Genomic DNA, 26,993 nt, shown 5'->3' on the forward strand with positions numbered 1-26,993 from the left:
GCAGGTCATAATGTTTTTTTTTACTGATTTTGATGAATGTAAACACACTGACAAAACCAGTTTTAGCTTGACTCACTGTCACAGTTGTAGAACTGTGACAGTGAGTCAAGTGTACAAGTGTAGTCAGGTGTGGCAACTTCCACTGCTGAGGTCAGCCAAAATCCACTTCACATTAAACATGTGAGAAGACGAGAAAAGTGTTTTCTCATTTTCAACCTTGGATAATATTTATTATGTGTATATTTTCTCATGTTTTTCCCCTCATTATCTCCCCCTCGGTCGTGTGCTGAGCGATAAAGTGTCTGATAAAGACGTCAGCCATCCACACTCACCATCTTTCCAACAGACATGGTTGACGTCCTCGGGCGGCAGTCAGAAGCCGACCTGGTTCTGGCGCGCAACCGTCGTCTCTGCTAGACAAACTGAGGGCAGGAGAGTGGAGTCAGAGCCTGGCGTGTGTTCCACCTGTTCAGACAGAAGATTTCAACTTTAATGCCCTCACACTTTTCTCACCCTATTTTGATGCATGTCAGGTTTTGTTTTGCAAGAACAAGATGGTGACAGGAGCAGACGCCATGTTCGTACGTGAGACAGCGTGAAGTCTGAAATAGACGACAGGTCTGGTTCTAGGGGTGCGTGCGTGCGTGCGTGCGTGTGCGTGCCAGAGAGGAGGCAGAGCAGCATGGTGGTCTCTTTTTACAGGTGAGCACAGTTCACCAGTTCCAGTTGGAGCAGTCACAGATCGACTCTGGCGCAGGAATGTTCCCACTTGAAGTGGAAAGACATTTCACTCACACTTGACATACACACAGGAGGAGCTGAGTCATCTCAGACTCTGAGTAGAGCCACTCTTAATGACGTCGATCTTCTGCATTTTCAAGCTGTCGAACAGAAAATCCAGGTTGCAATGGACTAGTTTTCTGAGCTCCGTCAGTTATCCGAGACGTGGATGAGAGCTGCTGCGAAGTTGAAGAAGGTGGTGGAGCAGCTTGGACCGTTCCAGCTCTTGTGCTTCAAGATTCTTCTGGAGATCAGGAGAGAGACTCCATGGACCAGCAGGATTCACCTGCTGCACACTAACTTCTCCAGCACCATCAATACCATCATAGCCAACAACCATGGAGGTGGACAATAACCTGGTGGTGGTGTGGATTAGGACCTCGCTTCACGTTCAGTCTGAGGGTGATAAGTATGACCTCAAGATCAGGGTCTTCTGTGTTTGTTTGAGAGAGAGAGCAGTGATATGGTGGATCTGCATGAAATCATCAGATGTATCGATGTATGTTCAGGAGACTTTAACTCATATTACCTGTCACATGCCAGAGACTCACAGTACAGTAGGAATGGGGAAGCTCAATCTTCGCTCTGGCGGAGGAACGTCTCATCATCCTTCAGGGTGAAAGTCAGGAAATAGCTGATGAAAGTGTTGCACCAGTGTGTCTGGGTCTATTTGCTCCATGTGATCTCAGATTAGGCGTCAGGATTGAGGCAGAGATCAGTGGGTGGAGGTGAGCGCAGCCGTCGTGAGGCAAAGTCTGGCTCGGCGGAGGGGGGCGGGGGACACCGGCGGGTGAGGCTGAGACAGAGGGAGTCTCCACGAGGAGCCTCAGAAAGTGGGCGTGACACTAATCTGCTCATCTAAAAGGGGGATTAATTCAATTATTCCTCAGAAATTAATTCAAGATTTTCTTATCGACTTCCTGTTTTTGGAGATGAGCACATCAGACAGGAGAAAGGACTCAGGACTGAAGATCAAGTTATTGAAGTCAGACACCAGAGGTGCTGGGTTCAGAGCTGACACCAGCTGAAGCAGTTGCTGGGCTCCAGCGAGGACAAATTCCGACAGCTGCCGCGCGTGCGTGTGTGTGTGTGTGGTGGGGGAAAGTGGGTGTGGAGCTCCGACCAAGGGCAAAGGACAACAAGGATGGCAGCTTCAGATTATCAGTGTCCGCCCAACACAAGCTTGGAAAGCTGCTTTTGGAAATAAACAACTGTTTTCAACCATTCTCTGCCTGAATGATTGATTCATTTTCACAACAGAACGAACATTAATGTTCATTCAACAGTCCTGTTGAGAGGCTCCATGACACTCACTGACAATGGCATTAAAAGAACATTTTTTTAAAGCTATTTCACATCACATTTATTTGTAGAATTTGAACTTTTACGTCTGTCAAATACATTTTTATTTAACTATTTAATTTATAAAATAAATATTTTTTTCAACATGCTAAATCAAACATTCCAAGATTGTTGTGTTGTAAATGTCTGTTTAGATGTGGCTGGATTTATCATTAGATTTTCATACTATTAAAACTGAAGACGTTTTTAAATGCGTCGTATCGTGTCATTTTACCAACAGTGGTGAGCAAAACACATTTTCCATGAGAAAATTACGTAAAACTTTTAAATTAAATAATACTACGTCTATTAAATAACACTAATAATATTTAATAAATAATAATGAAGCACTCGGCTTGCGTTTGTCAGCTTGTCGATATTTTCATTTGAGAAAAATATAAAATGTAAGTATTTGTAACACTGTGAAACCAAAGCTTTTTATTTCATTCAGCGACTTCCGTCGACGCTGTTGTTTATGAGTTTTGCGCGTGCGCGACAGCAGGTGGGCGCGCAAGTGGCGTTCACGGCACGAAATAAAACACGTTGTTTCATCAGTTGAACATGAACGAATGACGGAAGACAAACTTTGCTCGGGTTCTTTTATTGATAAGGAATTTAAATTCTGAGTAGAAAGTGAACAAACGTCGTAAAGGAAAAAGAGCCGCAGTTCGGCAGTAAATTGTTTTGGCGAATAGAAGCGGCACAGACGAAAGTAAACAAGGGTGAGGTGGGTGAGGCGGAGGGGGGAGAGGAGAAGGGGGGGGGGGGGGGGTGAAAGTATCCTGAACTACTCAGCAACAGCCACTCAAGTCGTGACGTGTTCACGGCGCCTCCTGCAGCTCTAACTCGGGTCCTAGAGACAGTAAAGCGGCTTTCGATTCGCTCCCCGCCGCTGTTGCTATGGGGCTGTTCACGCGCAGACGTGCCCGACTCGAGTGTGTATGTGTTTGGGATCCGGGCAGGAATCGTCCACGGTGCCTGTGGAATCACCCTCTGACACTGAGTTGTTGTTGTTGTTTTGTTTCTCCTTTTTGCCAAACGTGGTTTGTTTACGTCCGACCGTGAACTCAACAACCTCTCACCTCCGTTTAACGTTTCTCAGGTCTTTGTGAGCCTCAAGTTTGACTTTACTTTTGTTGTTTTATGAGGGACGGACTCACTGAAGTGTTCGAGATTACGATGGTGGCGTGAGCTCGTTGGGACAACTGCTGCATTCTTTTGTGACTGAAGAGAAATTCAAATGTTCAACTTTTCATCTTAACAGTAAACATATAACAAAAGAGTATAATATGTTGAGTCTCCAAACAAAGTAATGCAGTAAATGAGACACATTTTTGAATGACATAATAAACACTGACTGACACAAAGAAACAAAGGATAAAAGAAAAGATAACACAGGTGCAGGATAGTGCCGCAGAAAAGCACCTCTCAGCATGAAGAATTATGAAAGGTCACTCAACAATAAGCAAAATATGAAACTATAAATTGAATAACATGACTATAATAACAATCTGTGTTTTTCCTGATCTCTATTCTAGGTGTTAAACTTTCTTATGCAATAATAATAGCAATACATTGTGATTGATCCATTAATATTCTTGCATACAGGGGAAATTTAAAACATGTTTGATATAACTTTGTAAGAAATCAAATGTCAGGTGTGAACACACACTAAAATTGAAATGCAACATTGTTCTTAAGAATTCTAAATTGAATCTAGAACTACCCACGTTGGTGACAAGTATGTGATTTATTTCATATTTGAATTTATTTATTATTATTTTTTACATGTCCTGCCGTGCCTCGTCTTTGTTCATATTTGTGCTGCTGCTCCAGCAACATTTCAGTTGAAATCACTCACATTGCTTCAACGGCATCTAGCGTTCATTCACTTTTAATCTTAAAAAAAAAAAAAAAAAAAAAAAAAATCATAAACAGTCAACAACCAAACGAATGCGGTGGAGAGGAGCAATGAAATATGACAACAAACCATTCAAGTGGGTAGGAGGGGTGTGACGAGGCCGTGGGCTTCACATGAAGACCCCCACAGCAGCCGTCGCTTCCATCGAGTTTACCAGCATTCCTGGACAAATTCCACTTCAATGATACCATATGTTTATGACGCCCTCACATATTCAAAAAGTAGGTTTTATATAGTTTACATACTAGAGACATAAACCTATCATGATAAATCAAATCTGTTTGATGGATGGATTCCTCAACTTAGATGCTCAAGAAAGCACCACAGCAGTACAAACAAGAAGACCATAAAATATGATGATAAGACTCTGAAATCTGACTGCTATATCATTTTAATATTGTCATTCAGGTAAGATGAACACTTCAGTGATATCTATCAAATCTAAGCAAATATGATCCCTTATTTCTTTTTGGCTCAGAACATGAAAAATTTACTTAAAAGATAAACTAAAACCATAGCTTAAAAACATAACATGAAAAAAAAAAAGAAATATATTAAATATATTATGTACATGTACATAATATATTATCAGTTCATGTACATAATATATTTAATTTTTTGTAACAATTGATTAGTAGTGAAACTAGAATAAAAATAAGAGTATATATATATATATATATATATATATATATATATATATATATATATATATATATATATATATATATATATATATATATATATATATATATATATATATATATATATATATATATATATATATAAACCATCCCTATCGTGACTATTATTCCATATTAGAATCATGAGAGTTTTGAGGGTCTGGTGGGAGGAGGACACGAGACGCTTATACAAGTCTTCTTCCCGTCTGGTGGGGAAACGGCGTGAAACTTGAAAACAAAACAAAAATGTTATTAGCACTGTAAATATTTGTAAATTTTGATATCAATAAATCGATGTATTATGGGTCATAACGATGACGTCAGGGTTTGTTTACCTACCGTCTGACCATGATACACGTGAAATGTACAATACGGTAATAAAAAAAATAATAATCGGTTCATTGAATTCCTACTGAATATGAATATTCCCTCAAAAAAGCGCGGAGAAATATTTCGTCGCGAAATTAATTCATTCTTTGTTTCCCGCGGAAACAAACAGTTCTTCGACATTGAATCAGCGTGCATATATGTATATTTTTAGATTTGGCTGGAGCCAACAGGCGTTAATAAAACATGCTGTGATTCGGCTGGTGTTATCCCCAGCTCGAAACTGGTTGCCAAGCATTGCATCATTCCTTTCATGTGACTCCCATACGCCCCAAATTCGTCCTGGCCGTCTTACGACTGCATCACCGCTGCCTCTCTCACAAACTATATCGACCAGCGCCACACGTCCCGCCACGCCTAGTTTCTCTAAAACTCACGTTCTCATTTGATGTCGTCAAGGAAAATAAATTAGCGCGGCGTTTCCCATTGGCTGGCAGGAATGTCGCTCGCACATTCCACGCTCGGTTAAGGTGCCCGTGCATAGTTCGGTTGGCCACTCGCGGCATATATAAACTCGGCCGGGAGTTTCCGTCCAGCCACACTCAGCCGTCCAGACTGAACAATGGTTAACATGAGCGAACACCATTTTCTACTTATATATCCCAATACGAGCTCAAGACAGTCGAGAAGGCGAACGACGAGACGGAAAAGAGTAAGTAGAAAGCCTTGTCGTTTGTTCGCGTGTCATGCCTGGTTTTAAACAAAGTCGCCTGCCCACTTTTACACGCTATAACTGTCATTACGGTATTTGACAGTCGTTCTAAACGCAACACTACACTTATTTAATCGTTAAACGGTCTTTTCACGTGTATGTCATCCATATAGAAAGTTGTCTTCGGACTTTTGCAGATGTATCTTCGACGCTTTATCTGTGAAAAGTCAGTGACGCCGTTGACAGCGACTCTTCAATTAGATATGTATTTTAACGTCATTTAACTCAGGTCGTCTCTATTTTTACTTCCACATGAGAGTACGAGGGCTCACGATTTTTGTTAGCTTACAATGAAAACATGGTGGACGCTTCCATCACCTTTAGTTCGTTTTAATTCACCTTTATTTCATCAGCGTTTTTGCTTCAGCTGGACTTTCATTTCCATGACGTAACTGTCTTGGCTTACACTGCTCAAAGTCCGAATGAGGAAGAAAAGGTCAGGAATATTGGACTAAAATGTAGATATGACATTGAACAACTTAAAATAAATACATAGTTATGTTTAAAAAAATACGTGTGACGTAAGGTGAAGTCAAGTTCTTGTCTCGTAGCAACCACGCTTACGTTTATTTCCACATTAAATGCTATTGCATTGCTTTAAAACACGGGTTTGAATTTGCTTTTTTTTTTTTTTTTAAACACAGTTGTCAAAACCACTAGATTTTATTAATGAAATTGTTGACTCGCGAGTCTGTGTGCTGGACACATTGTAGACGACAGATGGCGCTGTAGAGAAGGCTCTTTGTTTACTAGAATGAAAACACACTTGGGTTTTTTTCTTCCCCTTTCTTTTTGGGGAAAAGCATTCATATTTCATATATAGACATTTTCTCAAAGAAAGAATTGTGCATGTCTAAGCAAAAAAAAAAAAGCTAAACTGAGCTATGATGATTTGTGGAATCTCCAGTTTGTGTTGGAGATGCTGTTTGAGGAATGAAATTCATGCTGCTTGTTGTCTTGCAGAATTGCTGGGACAAACTGTCGCCAACACATTGGCAGACTTGATTGACGGAGACTTGCTAAAAGGTACGCTTGAACGCAGTGATCGATATTTGACATTTGTGTGGTGTAAACTTGACACAGAGCAACTCTCCACTAGTCGTTTTAGCATTCACTTCATGAATAGTCCTCTTCTGGTCGTGTTTTGCTGCTGCTTAGTGTTGTGATATTTTAGCTTTTGACCGTCTTCTGAAGCCTGAGACTGAAATGTTATGCTGAAATTGCTGTGAAGTAAAGTGGGCGGAGCTAGTGCAACATGTCAGTGGTCGATCAGTGGGCTCTTGAATTCACCTGCGTGCTTGTCTTCCACAGGTCCGGTGTGAGCTGTGTTGCCGACTCTCTGTGCGTTGTGACTGGTAGCCAAGATGACTGCCGAGTGGCTACACCTGCCCCCGCCGTACCCCCCTGGCGTGGGGCCGCTGTGTGGTGCAGAGTTGGAGGCGTGGTATGAGGACTTGCAGGATATTCTGGGCTCTGACACGGGAGGGGCAAAGCTGGCACGTGCCCCAACATGCACAGAGGTCAGTAGCTCAAAGATCTGAATCTTGCGTTCATACTCGTGATGGCTGTGAGTGTCTTCATGTCTTTGTTCTTTTTTTTGACATTTTCGAACATGACGGTAACGTTTGTGTCGTCTACCTGCAGAAGGAGCCGGAGTTCCTGGATGTCCTGGAGAGTTGTTCTCTGACCTGGCTGACGGAAGGCAGCCAGACGTGGGGAGATGGTGTCCAGAGGATGACGCAGCAGATCCACAACACCCAACCTCTTCATCACACCTCATCGTCCTCCTCTTCCTCTTCCTGTATGAGTCCGGCCGCGGCTGAGGAGCAGCAGGCGGAAGCTGAGCGAAGCAGAAGCGGAGATGGTCAAACCGGAAGCAGCAGCGACCTGTTGCCTCCAGAGTTTTTCGAGATGCTGAGTGATGGAGGAGTGGGAGTGGTGGATCCGAGCGGGACGGTGATCAGCGGCGGCTATTACTACCACGTGCAGCAGCAGCACCACCAGCAGGCTAACGGCGCCCATCCGGCGTCGCCTTCGGCGAGCGAGGAGGAGCTGCCCTGTGTGCCCCATTCGCCGTCCTGCTCCTCCTCCGCCTCCCAGTCGCCCTCTCAAAACATCTCCTCGCCATCGTCGCCCGTGTCGTCGCCGTCCGTCTACCCGTCCTCCCGCCTGGGGAAACGCAAGAGGAGCACCAGCGAACGGGCCAACGGTGCCTTGTCCTCTTTCGCCTCCACCGCTCAGCACACACTGTCGACGTTTTCCTCAGCCAAAAAGAGTCGCAAAGAGCGAGAGCAGGAGAACGAAAGAAAGGTTCAGGAGCTGACGGAGCAGAATGAGCGCTTGAAAGCCGAGATAGAAAGATTGGGAGAGGAGGTGCAGCGGACACGTAGAGCGCTGATAGAGAGGCTGGTCAATACCAGGAAATGAAGAATCGGGATGAGAGACGGAGAAGACTGGCAATGAGCAGCGGCGAGAGAAGGCGGCGGCGGCGGCGGTGAGGTTTGCTTTAGGAGGTGTATGAAAACCAAAGATCATTTATTTACAGGTTGAGAGAGAGAAATGCGGCTGAAAATGCTCAGAGAGAAAAGTGATGAAAGTCAGGACAAGGAAAGGCAAAGAGAGAGGCTGCAACAGCACTGCGGCAAAGACAGTTGGAGGGAAAAGAGCTTTGTTCACACCACCGTTTGCAGTTTTAATGAATCAAGAAAAGGCTTCTGAACCGAACGTAGAGCAGGTGGATATTTGTAGTCGGGTGTTGTGTTCATAACTTCCTGCCATTCTGCAATAAATTGTAACTCCTATGTCAAGGGCTAAAATCTGGCTAGAGAGATTACCTGCCCCCCTGTGTGGAGAGAAGAGGAGCTCAGGAACTGTTGTGAAAGTGCCCCTACGAGTAAGAGATTTTGGTTTTTTTGTGGGTGGGGGGAATCATTTTGTAGCTTTTCTTACATTTTTTTATTGAGTGTTTGTCTACTCGGCAAGTAGGACCCGGCTATACTTTTCCAGCTGACCTTTTCTAGCAACACCTCCAGGACCCCAAATGACTATTTTTATATAACTCTGTAATAAGCGCGCTGACATGTAGCAGCCTGTTTTTTTTTTATTATATCTGCTTGCTTTTCATTAGCACTGCTTGGAAAATATGCATGGCTTCTGTCATTATTTATCCGTTATTGTACTCAGAAATTTGTAATAAAAACATCTGCGTTTTCACTGGTTGTTTGCGCTCTGACTGGTGTATGGGAGAACAGAATTCAAGTTAGATTGGGAGAGCAAATTTATTTTCACGAGTCCATCGTGTAACAAAAGGCCGAAAACATGATTTTGGAGGATGTAAAAAAAGGCTTTGAGTGTGCAGCACACCTTCAGAAGGTAATATGGTATTCTGACTTGATCACAGGGAGAGTATAAAATCAGTTTCTTTTGGTGTAGGGATTTAGGAAAAAATCCCTTCATTCTGTAGATGCATTCATTCAGTCTCTCTGTGTGTTTTCATTTCCCCGCCGGCCCATCCAGAATTTCATTAGTCCTTGGTGCCAAAACCACATTGTCTTAGATCCTGTCACGGCTTTGCCTTAAGCTAATACCCTCATCTCCCGGTGTACATCTTGTTCCCATTCTCCAAAAAAAATAAAAAAATGCACACCTCTTCCCTGTTGACTCCCCCCTAGTCTCTGACTAACCTCGATTCTTCCCCCTTTCTCCCCGTCTCACTTCTTCTTGCCTTTCTGGGGAGCGGGTTCTGGGCTCTTCCCCTCGGCCACAGCCAGCTGCTTCTTCAGGTCCAACAGTTTGGCCACTTCTGCTGTGACCACGGCTTTGTCTGCCTTCTGTGCTTTCAGGGCTCGCACCTTCTCTCCCTGTGAAGCAAACAAAAAGGCAACAATCTGTAATATTTCCATCCATTAGCTGGATTTACTAACAAAAGAACAGCAATATAAAACCCAGTGGTTCGGGTGCTGAGATTATAAAGCGCTAAATGCTCAACCAAAGGAAGAATTACACTGAAAAATATGCAAAATAAAATATAAACGCAAGGAAATATTGAGTTATTATCCATTATAATGATCTATAAATTGATTTAAAAAAATTGGAATTGCTTAAATTGGGGAACAGATAAACTATAAATGTAATAACCAGTAACTATGGTGTTGTTTAACATGAATTTACTGTGATAAAGTCTAAAATATATTTTGTTTTAACAAGATGCAAATCAGTACTATATAATGATTAATTACAGGATAATATGTTGCTAATACATCTATAAGAATAAGAATTTTACTTATGCCAGTATATGTGCCCTAAATTCCAGTGTAACCCAATTTTTTTGTGCCATATTACCATTCATATATTTCATACAGACAATATACACTTGAACAATGCAGTGCGGCAGAATCATCGTAGGGAATTAGAGAACAGTGAGAGATTTGAAAGATGGGGTTAAATAAATTCATGATACCAGAATATTAGACTGAGATTGTTAAGCAGGTTCTTTGAGTTAATATCATTTAACATGGTGTAATTTAACATGAAATAGTGTAGTCTACCAGCTGTGATAGCCTTTGGCCCATCGATATGTTCTTTATATCGACTCAGATTCATTTTATTTTTGTTCATCATCATCCAAAAATTGTGTCAGAAAGACCAGATATTATTAAACACATGTTAAACGGAGAAATTTCCGGATCAAACTGCAAACCTTTGTTTAGTTTAGCTTAGATAAAAGGGAATTTGTTCATGGCTGTCAGCTCAGGTCCTTTGAGTGTGATGTGAGATGACCTCGGTGATGACACCTCTCACCTGTTCCGTGACGGCCTGAGTGAGCTCTTTAGCTTTCTCTGGGTCGGCACCGTTCATTGTAGCAGCTGGGGAGGCGGTGGTGGTGGCGGCGGGTGCCGGCGTGGCAGCAGGCTGCATGCCGGCGGCGCTCTGACACATCATGGAAGACAGCGAGATGGTTATTACCTTCACAGATTACTCGCTTCATTCCAGACAATAAGACTGGCGCAGAAAACAGGCTTTTTGGATTCATGCTTCATGAGCAGGGAGCGAATGACACTGGACAGAGGGGTGAAAATCCTGACAGATGTGTTCGAGCTCGGAGCAAAACATGCAGCAACCGCGTGGCCTCCACACAAACAAGCCGGTACCTTTTGTCCCGGCTGCTCGTCGTCAGGCTGCGGGAGGATTATTTGAAGGATACAAGAGCGTCAGGTTTGATAAAGCCTGGGTTTTGCCACTGAAGATTTGACTCGACAGGAGGATGTTTAAGAGCTGATTTTGTTTCAGAGAACAATGACGTACGTACCTGCTGTCCACCAAACCTCTTCTTCAAGGCTTCAATCTGGTCTGACTCCAGCTTCTGGAACAGCGGACTGACCTGAGAATGGAGGGTTGACATGAGTCACTGAGCTGCATTTTCCAAATGATGACATAAGTACAAATAGAAGGAGGTAAATCTAGAAAGTTGTGAATGGCTAAAATGAAGTGGACGGTATATTTTCCCGCGATGAGGCCAGTTAAGGACAAGTGAGCCACATACACGTTTGCATTTCACATATTTTCTGCCCCAGTTTCAAAAGCACAAAACAACCAATGCATCATACAGACAAAGCATCTTAACAGCAAACAAAAACCTACTTAATTATTACTGACTTAAAAAAAAGACAGCGAGGCAAGGAGCCCCAAAACATCATCCCACACACACACGCTTAGACAATTAGCCTCAGTGACAGCAGCTATTTTAGCTCCCAGTTTACGCACAATACGTAAAATAATCCCTCCTTTTGTTCACATGAGGTGAAACAAGAAAACCCGGGACAATGTGACGGTCAATCATTAGTGGCCTGCTGGACACCGGCCTGGCCTCCACAAGCCCTGCAGGGACAAATTGCCGGAGAGAAACCTGGAAGGTCCCAGCCAGCGAGCGGGTCATTATTCTCGCATGTGTCGCGTTGCAACTCCTCCGCTGTGTTGCAATTTTGACACACGGTTGCATCTTCATTGTATCAGCCGGTGTCACCATTTCTAATATTCCCGGCGTCTGCACATGTATGAACCCAGTGAGGGTGTTTTTCTGGAGGCCTACTCACAGAGCCGATGGGGTGTCCGGCACCGAGGACACATACAAATTTGCCGGTGCCTTGCAGCACTGTGTTGACGCAGGAGTGAGGGGCGTTGAGTTGATCCCTGATGGTTTGGCTGACTGTCGGCATGTACGGCATCAGCATCACCGACAGCAAGCACGCGACATTCACAGACACGCCTGTGACCGTCCCTGCTCGCTGCCTGGAGAGGAAGCACAAACACAGCGCTCAGAGAGAACAAACAAAGAACCAGAAAGATAAAGAGTGGCCAAGACAGAGGATGATTAAAAATCCAATCTCTCGTATTTGTCACAAAGAAGTGCAACAAGTCGGCACATCTGTTGCCGTCTTACTTGTCAACGTCTCCCCCCTTGATCTTCTTCCAGGGTTCGTTGACTTGAATGTACTGGTTGCCATGGCGAGAGATGTTCAGTATGTGTTTCAAGGCGTCACGGATCCTGAGAAGATTTGGGCAACTATTAACACCTCAATTATTGAAACCTTATCAAAAGACAAAATTATCAATTTGCATTTTGCGGTTTTGGATTTTTTTTGTTTTTGAGCTCTTTGACACAGTCAGTAAAAAAATGTGAAATAGGAAATGATTACAAGTTAGATGGAAATTGTTGCATCAAGACGATGCAGCCTAATGCCAGTGCCGAATGAATCACCGGGATTTGAACATAGAGAACCAAATGTAGGGGAGGAAAACCTTCGGATGAAGACGTAGTGATGAATGATCAAATTACAATTTCATCTGAAGATGTGTGGTGAAATACTTCAAAACATTAGACTGTGATTCAGCCATCTAATATAGAGGCGCAAGCAGAAACCTGAGACCATTATAAATGATGGCCATTATTTACAAGTTGATCCTGTGACTTTCAGATGCTGTCAAACCAAAACACAAATGAAAATAAACAAGAACAAAACAGAAGAAGAATTGCAATCATAGCTAGACGTTATAAAAACAAACACCAAAGGATTAGAAGAAGATATCTATAATTCATAGAATAAATATGAATGGGAAAATCATGTATTATAGAGGATTATGTCTTTGTAAAACAACTGTGTTTTAAATATGGCATGACACAAATATAAAACATATTTTTAAGGACATGTTTAAAAAAACTCTACATATAAAGTCATGTAAACTTTAAATAACAAAGTCAATAACTGTGGTGACCGTGGAAAGACAAACACACAGCAAACGAGAAAAAAGAGAAAAACAAAATTTAAAAAAGTGAAAATATTAAACATAACTCACACAAAGCAAAGATCATTATTTCAGCTCAATTTTAAACATAATTTGCTTAAGTTCTACTTGATGTTCTTTTTTTCCTTTCCATTCATTGTTTTTGTGAGCATCTATTGTCCCTCAAAATAAATTATAATTGTTTTAGTTTGTTGCTTTAGGATTTATAGAGAAAAACATATATATAAAATGAAATATTGCAATTTTTAGCTATTTTTTCTACAATATAATTCTACTGATATTACAGTAGTGGGCATCCTTACAACATTTTATTTACTTTTTTTCCTTTCCATTTGAGTCTTGTTATTAAGTATCAATACTTAATAGTAAATTAGTAGTAAGTTTTACAGTAAGTTTTCCCTCATCATATTTTGATGAAACGGCCCCTCCAAAAGTTGCACGTTATATATAACGTGACCCCATGAGGAAAGTCAATAGCACAGGCACATGTGGCCCCTCAAAATTACTGTTCCAACACGTTAACTCTGCAGACTTCAGTCTGTCAAAACTAAAATGAGACTTCACCGAAACCCCTGACAAATCATCATCAGACATCAGTGGAGCTGACACCAACTCACTTGACTTTGTCCATGAGCTGGATGTACTGCTGCAGCTCCCAACCCACCAGAGCCAAAAGCTTCTTATCTTCCTGCTGGAGCTCCATCGCCGGCACACAGCCATCAAAGAACTTTGCAACAAACATGCCGGCCCTGGAGAACAAAAGACAGAACAAGAGCAGAAGTAATTGAAGGGTCACAGAGAAGGCGCCCGACTTGGAGAAAAACAATGAGAAGACTCGCCGATTGTTTATTAATTCTAGATCTTGCTGATGTAATGCCTTGCTCTGAAGTCAACAGTGCAGCTGTGGTATGGAACCACTTCACATCACGATGACACATCAGATGAGTCGAGACACAAGTGTCAAATCAAGACAAGAATGTCACAAGTGATGACATGAGCAGCAGAGACCAAACGTGCAAACCATCATCAGGCTTCGATAAATATTTCATGAGCCATAATTGCAGACCTCACGTGTGTCATTTAAAGTGGCAACACGGGGGTTTTTTATTGACACTCGGTCTCACAATAATTCCCGAAACTTCACTTTTTCTTCTAATTTTGAACCATTTCATGTAGGCCATTGCTCAGGTTCTTCATTCCACCCACCACAACCGTACACCACCGACACAAGACATTATCTAAAGTTCACTCCATCCATCCTCTACTGCTTATCCAAGGACGGGTCACACGGGCAGCAGCTGAAGCACAGAGACCCAGACTTTACTCTCCTCAGACACCTCTTCCAACTCCTCCAGGGGAGTACTGAGGCATTCCCAGGAAAACTGAGAAAGAGTCTTACCAGTATTACCCTAGGGCTTCCACATAATAGGTCAGGGAGAGGGAGCCTCAAAAAGTGGGCAAGCCATCTTAACCGGCTTCAACAATTCAACTCCAAGTCTCTCCCAGACAGCTAAACTCTTCACACACCACACAACATCACTCAATAGTCAATACGCGTCACCACGGTCAAATGCATTTTTAGCTTGAAGTAACACAGGAGCTGACTTAAAAGTGGCAACAAAGATGTGTCCTGAGTCCTCCTCGACCGATGAAACAGAGCTGTGCCACAGACACACTCTCCATTCAGTGGCATGACTCACAGAGACATGCAGCAAGAAATATGTGAACAAAATTGAATGAATGTGTTATGTTGTTACAGATAAAATGTCATGTTCAAAAACTGGACATTTTTCTCCCCAAAAGATTTGACTACAGTTCCCTTCATTTGAGGCAGCTGAGGAAAAAAAAATAAAGTAGATGCAGTTCGAATCTCAAATAAAACAGTAAAAAAAATAAATAAATGAAAGACTACTTGGAAATGCATCATTTCTTTTAAAAACGTCCCACTTAAAGCAGCTTGCAACCCAGTTTGTGTGCAGACCCCCCAGTAGAGAATCACTGATTCTAAGGTTTAGAAAAGAGGACATCACCAGGTGTCCATTCGAGTAAGAGAAGAGTCATAGATGGAGATGAGACGTTTGCACTGCAGCTCACTGTGTAGCAAGCTGCCGTACAAAGGGTTTTTGAAATGTATGTTCTGGAACGCTGCCATGACACTGAGATCATCATTGATACTTTCAATAAGAAAGGCATCCAATTACATCGGTAAAAATGCTGGAAATAATATTGGGTTAGAAAAATAGTTTGATATTAGCATCTATAGTGTCTAAAAAAAAAAAAAAAAAAAAAAAAAAACCCAATCTGGACATCGAGCTCCCACTGAGATGATCCAAAAAGGGACGATTTTCCAGGGCAGAATACGTTTTGTCATCGACACCTGCGGCTGGATGCAAACTCAACCAATTAAGCATCAAAGTTGCTGCCCGAGAAACAATTTTGAAGATCAAGGTTCTTTGAAAAAGAGCTTCACAGAAAGATCTTTGATGTGAGGCTCAACCCTGATCTTTTCACATCATCGGAGGCGATGTAATTGGGGCTAAATTACGCCATCCAAAACAAATTCAGAAAACTAGGGTGAATAGCTTTCGTAATAGTTCCAACTCTCTTTTCGACGGTGCAATACTTCAGCTGGATGACACTGCTGCTCTTTATTTACTTTGGGGAAGTTCCACTTCAAATAAAGGTGTCTTGAGGTGAGTTTTCAGTGTGCAAAACCAATACATGTCACCAAGTGATGTAACCCTCCACAGACATCGACGTTGTGTCATAGATTCACTGTCTGCGTTCAATAATGACCAACCTGTTGATGAAGTTGCCGAGGTTGTTGAGCAGCTCCGAGTTGTTCTTCAAAGCCATGTCTGCCCAAGAGAAGGCCGAGTCCTGTCCCTCAGGTCGCACGTACAGCAGATAAAACCGCCACACATCAGAGGGAATCCCGGTGTCCTTGGCCATGTCTCCGAAAACCCCAACACCACGACTCTTGGAGAACTTTGTGTCCTCATAATTGAGGTATTCTGAGGACAACAAACATGAATAATGTGCTTTAAAAAAAGAAGGCAAAATAAATTATAAAAAGAAGACTGCATTAATTTCCCACCGGTGGCGACGAGGTGGTTGACCAGCGTGTAGTTGTCCTGGGCTCCCAGCAGGGAGCAGGGGAACACCACACTGTGGAACGGCACATTGTCCTTGGCCATGAAGTTGTACAGCTCCACCTGGCGGTGAGGTCACACAAGTGCACAGAGGGGATGACATCATATTAGATCATCATGAGATCATCCAGTTCAAAGAGGACTTATCAGCTCTTCCCAACCCCCACCCCTATCTCCCTGCAAATACAGGCCGTCCCACAAACACGGCAGACACTCAATCCTGGGCTTTAGATGAGTCAGGGAGAGATATTCACGAGCGCCTGCGAGGGAGAGATGTGAGCTGCTACCGTTTACATGCGGATTTTTAAGCAAGTAACTAAGTGTGACAATTAACTCCTGTATCACACTTCACACACAAAATTCAAGCGGCCCCAACAGGCCTGACTAAAGACAAACAATGAGCAACATCAGGGACAATGAAAGTCAAGTAATCCCCGAGCAGCTGAAGTTGCCACTGAGAATTAGAGACGTGAAATGTTTCCATTTTCCTGTGTACACAAACAAGACGCCCTCTGAATCTGCCCTATTGTTTGTTTGGGTAATCTAGCCCGAAAAAGTGCATTAGAGAAATTGAACAAAGACTCAGCCAGCGCTGCCTTTCGGCCAAAATACAAAGAAGCGTCTGAGAGTCTGCGCTAATTAACGGAGTAATCGGCTGATGTGGATTTCAGCGGAGCTGGAGGTGACTCTTACGCTAGTGTCTCACTCCTGTTTAGAAAACAGATGGATCACGAGGATGTGGGACCTCGTACCTGTTGAGGATTCTTCCACCACTTTTCCCATTCACTGGTGTAGTTGGCAGTGATGGAGAGATAACCAATGGGAGCATCGAACCAAACGTAGAAAACCTGCAGGAGCAGAAAAATCTATAGTTCAGATTGAGAGCTCCAACACCACGTAGTACGAGTAGGTAGCTGTAGCTGTGTGATTAGTGCAGACATGCATTACAAACATTGGACAGCACAATACAAGACGGAATCCTTTCACCCTGTACCACCTCAAAAAGGCGATGCACACTTTCATCAGCACATGACTATAACGCCCAGTACATCATCTTAAACCACTCAGTCATTTCACGCCTTCTACTTCAAAACGCTGCCCGCTCAATTTTCAACATCATTCAGCGTCAGGACATGAGCGCAGTCGGCTCCCATTATAGGATTGATCTTAAACGTCTGATGTTTGTTTGCAAAGTCACTCGCTGCTTTGCTCCTTTTGATCTTTGAGCTTTTAACGGCTTGTGATTCAGCTCTACTGGCCAACGTCTCTCACCACGTTACACACAGGTCGGTAATCGGGTCTTTCTTGTCCCGATATTGCCCCTTCTCAACCAAGGATAGCAAGGATAGGGTCCCGTAAAACGGACAAAGCCAATAACCATAAAAGTTAAACACGTGTAATATTTACAATCAAAAGCCTTTGTGTGTAGAGAGAGACGCTCCAAACTTGAAAAATGAGGTGGAATGTTATGCAGCCAATCAAGAAGCGACCAGACTGCGACATAAGGAAGCAAAGGGGATGTTATTTATTGATTTGATGGCAATAAAAAACATTGACCTGATGATCCTGATGAGTTTATCTCACACCCAGTTGTTGCTTATTATGATCTGGTGTGACTTCTGGCTAGGAGGTCGAGCTTCATACTTTTTATCCAATTTTATCTCGTTTCTTGAAGCAAATGTAAAGTACTTGGAGTGAAGTGTTCTGTAACCCACCACTATCTGAGTCTTAAATACAAGGTGGCAATGAATTCTAAATTTGAGATAGAAATATGTGATATAACATCAAAAAATGTTTTGTATTTAATACCAACAGACCTTTTCTTTGTAGTCCTCATGAGGGACGGGGGTTCCCCACTTCAGGTCCCTGGTGATGCAGCGAGGTTTGAGTCCATCTCTGAGCCAAGAGCGTGTGATCTGTTTAGCATTGGCTGTCCAGTCTCCAGTGCCTGTGGACTTCTCCAGCCACTGTTCCAGCTGCTCCTCCAGCTGCACCAGGGGGAGGAAAAGAAGGTGCTGGATGGATTTTGCGCCACATTAAACCGGCAAAATGAGAAACCATGAAGTGAAACAAACCTTAGGCAGGTCCAGGAAGAGATGTTTGGAGGAGCGGATGACTGGAGTCTGTTTGCAGACTTTGCACTGTGGCTCCTGGAGGGAATAGTCAACGTTATGTTTTATTTCATTTGTTGTCTTGGTTTTCATAATAATATTTAACCAGGTCATTGCCTTTATTCCAGTTCTATCTTCAAATTATTTTGGAATAACTGTTTGCAGTACTTTCTGCCCTTCGGCATAAACATTAGTTAGAGGAAAAGACGCATGAATTTATGTGCAACGTCAAATGAAGGTCAAGTCCAGAAAAAGAAATTCTAGCCCTAATACCTCTCGAGACTGTAGGCCTAATGGCCTACAGTCTCGAGAGCTTCCACCTACACACCCACCCGGAGCTCCACTGCATTTATGAGGCGACCACACTTGTCACACTGGTCACCACGGGCTTCTGGGTATCTGCAATGGGGGCAGATGCCCTCGACGAAACGATCTGCCAGGAAACGCTCACAGTTCTCGCACCGGAGCTGCTCCACTGTGTCCTCAACCAGGAACTGGCGCTCGTGGAGCCTCCAGAAGATGTCCTGGGCTATCCTGAAGAGACGGAAGACGGGTGAAACGATTCAGTGAAGGCTGCTGTTGGACATTTGCATCCTTTGATCGGATGTTGAGGCACGAACAGAAATCACAGAGAGCCTACTAGACAGCATGTTTCATCTGTATAAAGCCTATATAGTTTAAGGATCATTGAATAATCTACCTTAAAAATGAACAGTCAGTAAAGAATGAAAGTTTTTTTTAATGAGTCCAGTCTAGAGTTTTTACCTCTGTGGGCTTTTTAAATGTTCAAAGACCAGGACTGGCGCCTCATGTTTGATGCCTTTTAAGTAGAATCATGCCAAAGCCAGTTCTCCACAACTAAAGTTTTATCTTTGAAATTCCCTCAGAAACCGCTGCTCGGGCTTCACTCAGAAATACTTCCACCAGGAAAGTACTAACAGTGTATGTAACAAACAAAAAAATCAACCAAAAATATTTCAACTAAGGCAGGGACCTCGACATCACAGACAATCACAGAAAATATTATTAATTGGCGCAATAAACTTGATGATTAACTTTTATTAACTTTAACAAGGAACATTTTCCCATGCGCCAGTTCCAGGTGCACCATTTTTCACAATGTAATGTCATGATGAAGGAGACTAAATGATTGTGCTGATGGATGGAGAAAAGCAGTAGTACATAAATGTTGTTCTGTTACATTATGCAGCAAAGATTTTGCGTCGCACCGGAGCATGTCCAGCCTGATGTTTTTTTGCTTACATGTACAACTTTGGATTGACCAGCAAATGTCAATCTTAACCTTCTCGAGTGACCAGAATTCTGGTAAGATCAAAAGCCTTCTTTGCTCTTGTTGCACTCGCTTTATAGTCCAGTCAACCACATTTAAATCACACCACAAGTTTTGATGGTCTCTTCTAAAAGTTCTAAAAGTCTAAAATCTTTCTTTGATGTGCCAACCTGTGCAGCCGCGAGAGAGAGGGCTTGTCACACTGCAAATCCTTTAAATATTTATATGAATTTAATCCACAGAAATAGCAGTTTCACAGGCCTTACTTTGGATGTAAAAACAAAAGTGTCTTTTAATAGTATGATAGACCATGGTACTTTTAAATTGTGCAGAGTCTTTAGCATTAAAATAAATCATGTGAAGCAATGTGAAGAAAACAGATGAGGTCTTAAGACCAAAACAACAAAATGTGCCCTCAGTCCCCTTTTCATTTTAGGGATGATGCACAGTAGCGGAGGGCTTGCATCGGGGGCAACACGTAGCCCGAGTTGGGCGGAGAGTATATTAAAGATCTTTCAAGGCAAAGGCGATGCCTTATAAACCATGTGCCAAGTCCATAGAGGGCTATGCATGTACTTATAGAACTGATCCAAAACACGGTTTACCATGAACACAAAATCTTTCTCAGTGAAAGTCATTCATCAAAACAGAACAACTGAAATAGAAGATCAGCTTCTGAGTACGACAAGAGTCCTCTGAATGAAGTGTTAACAAAAAAAAAATGTTTTCTTAATGACTATTTCTTTTAAGAAACCCTGGATAGAAACAGAAACGTATTAACCACAGTACTAATCTATGAGACCTGAGATTAAGTGAAAATTACACATCATAGTTGGGGTTTTACAGACCAGACGAGAATCTAATGCAGGATTAGGCTAATCCTCCGTTATGCCACTGAATGTGGTAATCTTATGAAAATGTCTGTTTGCACCAAAGATAGACCAGAATCTCTCCTCATACATATCATTATTTACTATCTACTATCGACTGAAATGCTAAGTTTGTTCCATCATGAGGTCTAGCTGGCAGAGAGCTCAGTCGTTTTTTTTTCGATCTAGACTTACTCGGTCTGCTTCTCAGTGGTGGTCCTGCCAAAGAAGTCAAAGTCGATCTGGAACCACTTGTAGATGTCAGCATGGACGGCATGGTACTTGTCACAGATCTGCTGTGGGGTCAGACCTTCTTCTCTGGCTTTGTTTTCTGTGGCGGTGCCATACTCATCAGTGCCACAGACAAAGAGAAGATTCCACCCGCGTATCCGTCCGTACCTGAGTCGGGATTTTAGAGAGATGTTTTAAATAGCATAAATATACAACAAGTGTTGATGCTAGGGTTCATTTCGTCATCCTTCATCCCCAGCATGAGCCTTTTAAAAAGTGCTTTTAAGTGCTACATTACCTGGAAAACACATCTGCACTGAGGACACAGCCAATGATATTCCCAAGGTGGGGGACATTGTTGACATAGGGCAAGGCACTGGTCACCAAGATGTTTCGCTTGCCCTCCTGTGGCAAACTGGTCACAGAGCAAAGATGAGTATGAAGAAACTGTTTATCATGTCTTGATCAAATATGAGCTCTTTTGGTAAAAGCAGAAAATTAGGGAAACATGAAAGAAGAAGACTAACTTTATAACTTTTTAACAAGATATAAATCTACTGTTTCTAAGTCAACACTGTAACTCACACTGGATGCTTCCGAACAGTTGCTGCAGAGCTAGTGTCTAATCCTTGGGTCCAGGTCGCAGCTGCTGCCTCCATTTCCTCCTCGGAAATCACTCGCTCAGACTCCTCGCCCTGAAGAAGTACCACAATGGTCGAGTATTCAAGATGAGATCAAAAGATACGCACTAAAAACAGGGGTGATTAAAAATTGATATAACTAGAAATGCACAGGCACAGCACACACTTCAGCCAAACCACAATGTTTCACCTAATCTGTGGTTTCCATGCACATAATATGCTGCATCTCATGTCTCTTAACAGTTTAACTTTAACTACAGTATGGACCAGTCTGGACACATTTCGTAGATGCTATTGAAGAAATATTAGAAATAATCTGAATAAATGATCATTTAGACATATTGTATTCTCAAAATCATTACACAAACTGCCAGTCCTTGTGCAATGAAAAACCTTTTCACAACTCTCTCTCCTAAATGGTTGTTTTTCATTGCCTTATTGAAGATTTCACTAATACTAATGACCGCTTTAGAATTTGTTGATGGACCCTAACTGATGCCGGGTCATAGCATTAGTGCTGCCTGTGAGAGAGTGTGTCCGCGATCCGTGAACCCTAATGGGGACGCCGCCACCAATAATGGAGCAAAGGTCTGTACAATATCCAACTATTTTCACCTCGGTGTTTTGCCGAGGCGCCGGTGCAGCGGGAGACCTGCATGTGTTCATGTGAACCAAGGCAGACGACTGGGTCAGAGAACCTATGAGGACCACTGCGTCTAATAAAATAAACACAGATCCAGAGACTCAGAGTCGACCAATGTCATTATCAAAGGTTCCCTGTATTATAAATAACTTTAAAACTATGTACGTTTGTGAACCACACTCTCCACACACTCTCTGCGGTATATCGTGTACGATAAGTTATCACCCATCCCTAAATAGTTAGTTTACTCATGTTACTTTGTTCCCCAATCGAAAGTGTTACCATAAAATCTTCATCTGATTTTAAAATGGTTACATTTCTTTAAAAAGTAACAAAAACGGTGTGTTACTTAGAAGGCCATGTGTATTATATACTCCCATGTTGACACAAGTAAAACTTAACCAAGCATAACCACAGCAATAAGCTCTGTATTGTGGACTTGAGACTGAGCATACTGAACTAGAGACTACAAAAAAACTGACTTGGCCATATGCAAGAATAATGGAAGTGACTTATTTAGTTGCACACTTTTATCAGATAAACTACAGACGCATGGTAATTACTATCAAGTTTCCCAAGTTAGGAGCCCCTCTAGTCCAAAGAATTAAACGTCCACGTTTCCCCACAGATCACACCGGCCTCACTTTAACCTGTTGTGTAAAAGGTTTGACTCTCACCTCAGCAGGGCTGCTGCAGCACGCCTCAGAGGATCTGCCATGGCTGCTCTGAGGGGCCGGTTGTCTCTGCATGTAGCCCTTCAGACCCTGCAGGCCATTTCCCTGTAGCACCTTCTGAGCAGAGGAAGAGCAACTGTGCAGTGCAGCCACACGCTCAAACCAAGTCTTCACTGACTCGTGTTCACCTGGTTTAGGAGACAGAGAAATAAATAAAAGACTAAAAGCCTTTCTTCAGACAATGAAAATAGTGCAGAAAATAAGGAACCAAAGGTGCTGTTTACTTCCTTCCAAGCCATGCGATCAGACACTTCTACCTGTTACAACAGCAACTTAAAATGAAAACCAACATTACATCAACCATCCACACTGTCGGGATTTATAGTAGTTCTGACCCTCTCGGCCTGTTGAAGCTGCTACCTCTCTATCATCAAATTTAATATGGACATACTGTTATCACTTAAACACTCACCCAGTGACAAAGAAGAATCCGAAACTAGAGGACATAGCGCAGCCCATAGGACAATATCTGCAACCGACACAGCATTCTGAAAAACAAACACATTGTCTGAAACAGAGTTGAGGCTTTAAGCTCAACCAGAGGAACTGAGAACCAGGAATACTAACGTCCTTATGTTCCACCTGATTGGACCAACTACACAGGCTTCCTGACATGAGGGTCATTGATTCTTCTGATTATTATTATTATTATTATTACAGTCAACACTGTACTACACGTTGTCAGAGGCATGACAGAGTGGCCAGAGTTGCGTGCTTCGATAATTTCAGCAGTTCTGTGGTCATCTGTTTCGTGCCTCATCAATACCACAGTATTGAATGAGATTGAATTTCAGTTCTTGTTTGGTTATGGTCTCGCTTGAAATATTCCACTTGTGTTTGTGACTGGCTTCTCTGAAGACTGTGAGCTGCTCACATATCGCGGCCATATCTGATGATAGTCTGCTGGACAATACACTGACAGAGTAGTTGAAAGCTGTGTGTTAATGTTAATAACCTGAACAGTTGTTACCAAGTGTATACTACTCTCTTGTTCGCTGGTATCGTTGGGAGGTCGCAACTTTCGGAGACAGGCAGGGGGAGCGAGGCAGATGGGGGTGTTCAGTCATTGTTTTCAAAAATATTTGTAAACACTATTACTTATTATTCACCTTGGGGCCCGGTTTCTATAAGTAAGGAATTTCCTAAGGGGTTTCCTAAGTATTGGATATGGTGGGTGTAAACACTGGGCTTGAACGGACAAAAAGCCTATCCAAAACAGAAATTGTGCAACAACAATGAGAACAAACATATCAACAGAGCAAGGAAGATAACATTCAGCACAATAACATGGCACTCCTCGCATCAGTGTCTCAGTCAGGAGTTAGTCTGAAATCACATGGTTTAGAACTCACAAGTTGAAATGCAGCATCTTCAGGGACAAAACGGTAAACACAAACAAGGTTCTAATTTAAGCTGCTCTAGACTCTTTGATGACTTTTCATTAGTTGAAACCTGACAACATAGTTGCATCGGCCATTTTTTGTAAGCGCAATTCCAGTGTTAAACAGATAATTTAAGCAAGTGGGCCATTTTGTCAACGTCAACCAAATATTGTTTTTAACCTGTCAATTACATTTTTTAATAGTGACTAGATGTTATTTTATTAGTATCTGACAGTTGATTATGCAACTTAACGTTTAAAAATGATGGGAAAGTGAAACTCCTGACAATCTGAGATTTTGGTTTTTAAAAGGCTGTTCAACTCAATTTCTGTCATCAGTCAATGTTTTCAAACAACAACACGGTCACAGGAACACTGCGGTTTACCCCATGTAGAAAGGCTGTGTTCCCTTTCTTCAAGCTTTGGTCCAGGTAGTTCAGAGGCTTTTCAAGAGCTTTGGGGACTTCAGATCTTTTGCCTTGCAGCACTGCCATGTGAAGAGCTTGTTGCAACGCAGGCTGAACAAACATGAGGGGAAAAAAAAGTCAGTTTCATCAAATGACCTAAAAACTTCAATACCAGTTTGTAAACATGAAAGAAAGAATTTTAATTATTTAGGATTTATTTTCACTTCAGCTGCGCATGCAAGCAGAATAATTGGATTGTAAATCAAGAATGGAGCAAAGAGGGAAACGAATTTGGAGAGGTTCAAGCTGACCTCATGAAAACAACACAGTTGTGTGTGCAACTTCAGCCAACCTGAAGATCTGTAGCTTCCCACTCCAGCCACAGTCCGCAACTCTCTTCATGACCACTTGACTCAAACATGAACCTATGGTCAAAGAAAACCAGCACATAAAATGGGATTTTTTCACATTATTTTGGCGGGTTGTTCAACTGAAAACCATTAGATGACATAATTTAACAATTTCACATAAAAAAATGTACTTTGGAGACAACACCAATCCGGCATGTCCCGTTAACAGGGACATTTTCAGAACTTAAAAAATAGAAAAACACATGTTTAAACAACACAACAGAGAATTTACAAAAATCATGCACAAGATAATTCAAAATTATATATAAAAAAATAATTAAAAATAAGATGAAGCGGAAACGTGATCTGTGATTCAACATGCTGCAAAATTCCACACCCACTGTTTACACTGTTGGGTTCAGTGTCAACTTGCCTGAGGTCAGTCAAAACAAGGGCCAGATTAAATTGCATTCTATTGTTATGGTTCTTTTTTGAAGATTTAAACTGGCCCAAATTTATGCCATCCCAAAACTATTTTAAAAACACACACATACATTTCACACTCCAGTAATGTACAGATTGAATCCAAAGAGCAGAACAAAGTAAAGGTCACCCACCGACAGATGACATTGGCACTGAAAAGGTGCTGTCCACTGGGCAAAAGCAGGGCTGGCACAGCTGGGCGGCTGAGAAAAGGGACCGTTTTCTCTAAAAAAAGATAAAAATACTCCTGGTTTGACTCAAATAAAACAAACATGCATGCAGGCACTTGTGACAATTATAGGACTTAAAGCAATCTTAAAAGTAGAAGATAATTAAGTGAATGTGGAGTAATTCCTTGTATGTACGTATGAGCTGGGAAATAATAAACAAGCACAAAGGTTGTGATTATGATCAAGGGTTTGATCCAGTAATCTAAAGTTGATCAGGCTTTGAAACAAAATAGGGGATGTTTCCCAGCATATTCGGGGTTTTGAATGGATGTTTTGTACACGCAGTGTCATGTATACGTTTGTAAACATATTATGTTTTTGCCGTTGTTTATAATACTGTCCTAACAGGAGAAACTTTTCACACTCGCAAGAAAACCTGCCAAATTATATGACAAAAGAGTTGGCTAGAACATGGGGGAAAACAGTGTGAATATAGAAGATTGAAGTGCACTATAATATTTGCATTTGATGAATACAGCTCGAGTGCTTAAGAGGCAATGTCAACGGTTGTCAATATAAATAAATATTTTATTAAGGAGGGGTAAGCCAGATTAAATAAAATACCTCGGCTAACTCTTTTGAAAACAACAGCAATCTTGAAGACATAATTAAGAATTAAGTAATGAAAACTTATTTCTTAATCTGAATCAGTTGTTGATCCTAACTGGTATTTGGGGAGAAAGAAAAAAAAATAATAAATAAAAAAAAAAAAAAACAACTAAAAGCAGACTTTGACAGGTTTCTTAATTATTTAGTTACTTTTGTTTGTTAACAGGAAGGATTTACAATTAATTCACGTGACCGATGTGTTTATAACTAAATCCAAAGTTACAAGTTGGATTACATTCTTGGCTGAAAGCTAACAAAGCAAGGATAGCAACACGTGAAAATGACAGCTTGTTGTGGGGTTGTAGTGTAGCTAGCTTACAACTTCACGCATATATATGTTGCGTTTGTAGTTCGCCCCAAGCAAAACATCGTAGAACAGACTTCATATTATGTTGCTATCATTTGAGCACAGTGAAATGTAATTTTAAATAAAGCTGAGAATGCGTTCTTACCTTCGTGGTTGACATAATGAACCTCACACTTAAACCCACTTTCTTCAGCGGCTGCCAGCACCTTTAGACAGTGTGGGTTGCCTTCACTTAAGTAGAGCTTCATAATGTAAACAATATCTTTAAGCAATAAAATAAAGTATAAAAACTTAGGAGCAAGACAACCAGTCGCTGCGTGGTAACTTTGCCGGTGATCCCAGTCAACACACGCTGATGCAAGCGAGACCGGATATAGACGATTTTTTTGTAGTCTTTCATCCGTGTGACTGTCTTTGAGTAACGTTAATAA

General features: G+C 41.9%; 2 protein-coding genes across 3 annotated transcripts; one reads left to right on the top strand and one right to left on the bottom strand.

The window, feature by feature from the left end:
* Positions 1-5,616: 5,616 nt before the first annotated feature.
* On the top strand, positions 5,617-9,034 carry ddit3 (DNA-damage-inducible transcript 3). The gene is made up of 4 exons (XM_053868565.1): positions 5,617-5,761; positions 6,785-6,847; positions 7,133-7,341; positions 7,466-9,034. The coding sequence occupies exons 3-4, from the start codon at positions 7,186-7,188 to the stop codon at positions 8,246-8,248; spliced, it is 939 nt and encodes a 312-aa protein (XP_053724540.1). The 5' UTR covers positions 5,617-5,761; positions 6,785-6,847; positions 7,133-7,185; the 3' UTR covers positions 8,249-9,034.
* On the bottom strand, positions 7,964-26,909 carry mars1 (methionyl-tRNA synthetase 1). Of its 2 annotated transcripts, XM_053868562.1 has the most exons (22): positions 26,708-26,909; positions 25,551-25,641; positions 24,936-25,008; positions 24,563-24,694; positions 23,208-23,283; positions 22,739-22,923; positions 21,363-21,472; positions 21,076-21,192; positions 20,742-20,945; positions 18,719-18,920; positions 18,351-18,425; positions 18,093-18,263; positions 17,028-17,123; positions 16,221-16,338; positions 15,924-16,137; positions 13,741-13,872; positions 12,261-12,365; positions 11,914-12,109; positions 11,130-11,201; positions 10,972-10,998; positions 10,622-10,750; positions 7,964-9,681 (listed from the first exon to the last, which is right to left on the bottom strand). In XM_053868562.1, exons 1-22 carry the CDS (start codon positions 26,808-26,810, stop codon positions 9,532-9,534), a joined length of 2,778 nt encoding a protein of 925 aa, XP_053724537.1. In that variant the 5' UTR covers positions 26,811-26,909; the 3' UTR covers positions 7,964-9,531. The 2 variants fall into 2 exon arrangements, with proteins under 2 accessions (XP_053724537.1, XP_053724538.1); XM_053868563.1 differs by lacking the exon at positions 10,972-10,998 and having other exon boundaries at positions 7,967-9,681.
* Positions 26,910-26,993: the final 84 nt, after the last annotated feature.

This window comes from Synchiropus splendidus, chromosome 6 (assembly GCF_027744825.2).
Source record: "Synchiropus splendidus isolate RoL2022-P1 chromosome 6, RoL_Sspl_1.0, whole genome shotgun sequence".
In the NCBI taxonomy this organism is placed as follows: Eukaryota; Metazoa; Chordata; class Actinopteri; order Syngnathiformes; family Callionymidae; genus Synchiropus; species Synchiropus splendidus.

What these genes read in the sequence shown, in the direction of transcription:
- ddit3 (XM_053868565.1), top strand. Translation starts at nt 7,186, where the DNA reads ATGACTGCCGAGTGGCTACACCTGCCCCCGCCGTACCCCCCTGGCGTG. An exon ending in GTGCCCCAACATGCACAGAG is followed by an intron (nt 7,342 to 7,465) that starts GTCAGTAGCTCA and finishes GTCTACCTGCAG; the next exon opens with AAGGAGCCGGAGTTCCTGGA.
- mars1 (XM_053868562.1), bottom strand. Translation starts at nt 26,810, where the DNA reads ATGAAGCTCTACTTAAGTGAAGGCAACCCACACTGTCTAAAGGTGCTG. An exon ending in AGTGCCAATGTCATCTGTCG is followed by an intron (nt 25,009 to 25,550) that starts GTGGGTGACCTT and finishes CTTTGACCATAG; the next exon opens with GTTCATGTTTGAGTCAAGTG. An exon ending in CAGCTCATGGACAAAGTCAA is followed by an intron (nt 12,366 to 13,740) that starts GTGAGTTGGTGT and finishes AAATCTTCTCAG; the next exon opens with GATCCGTGACGCCTTGAAAC.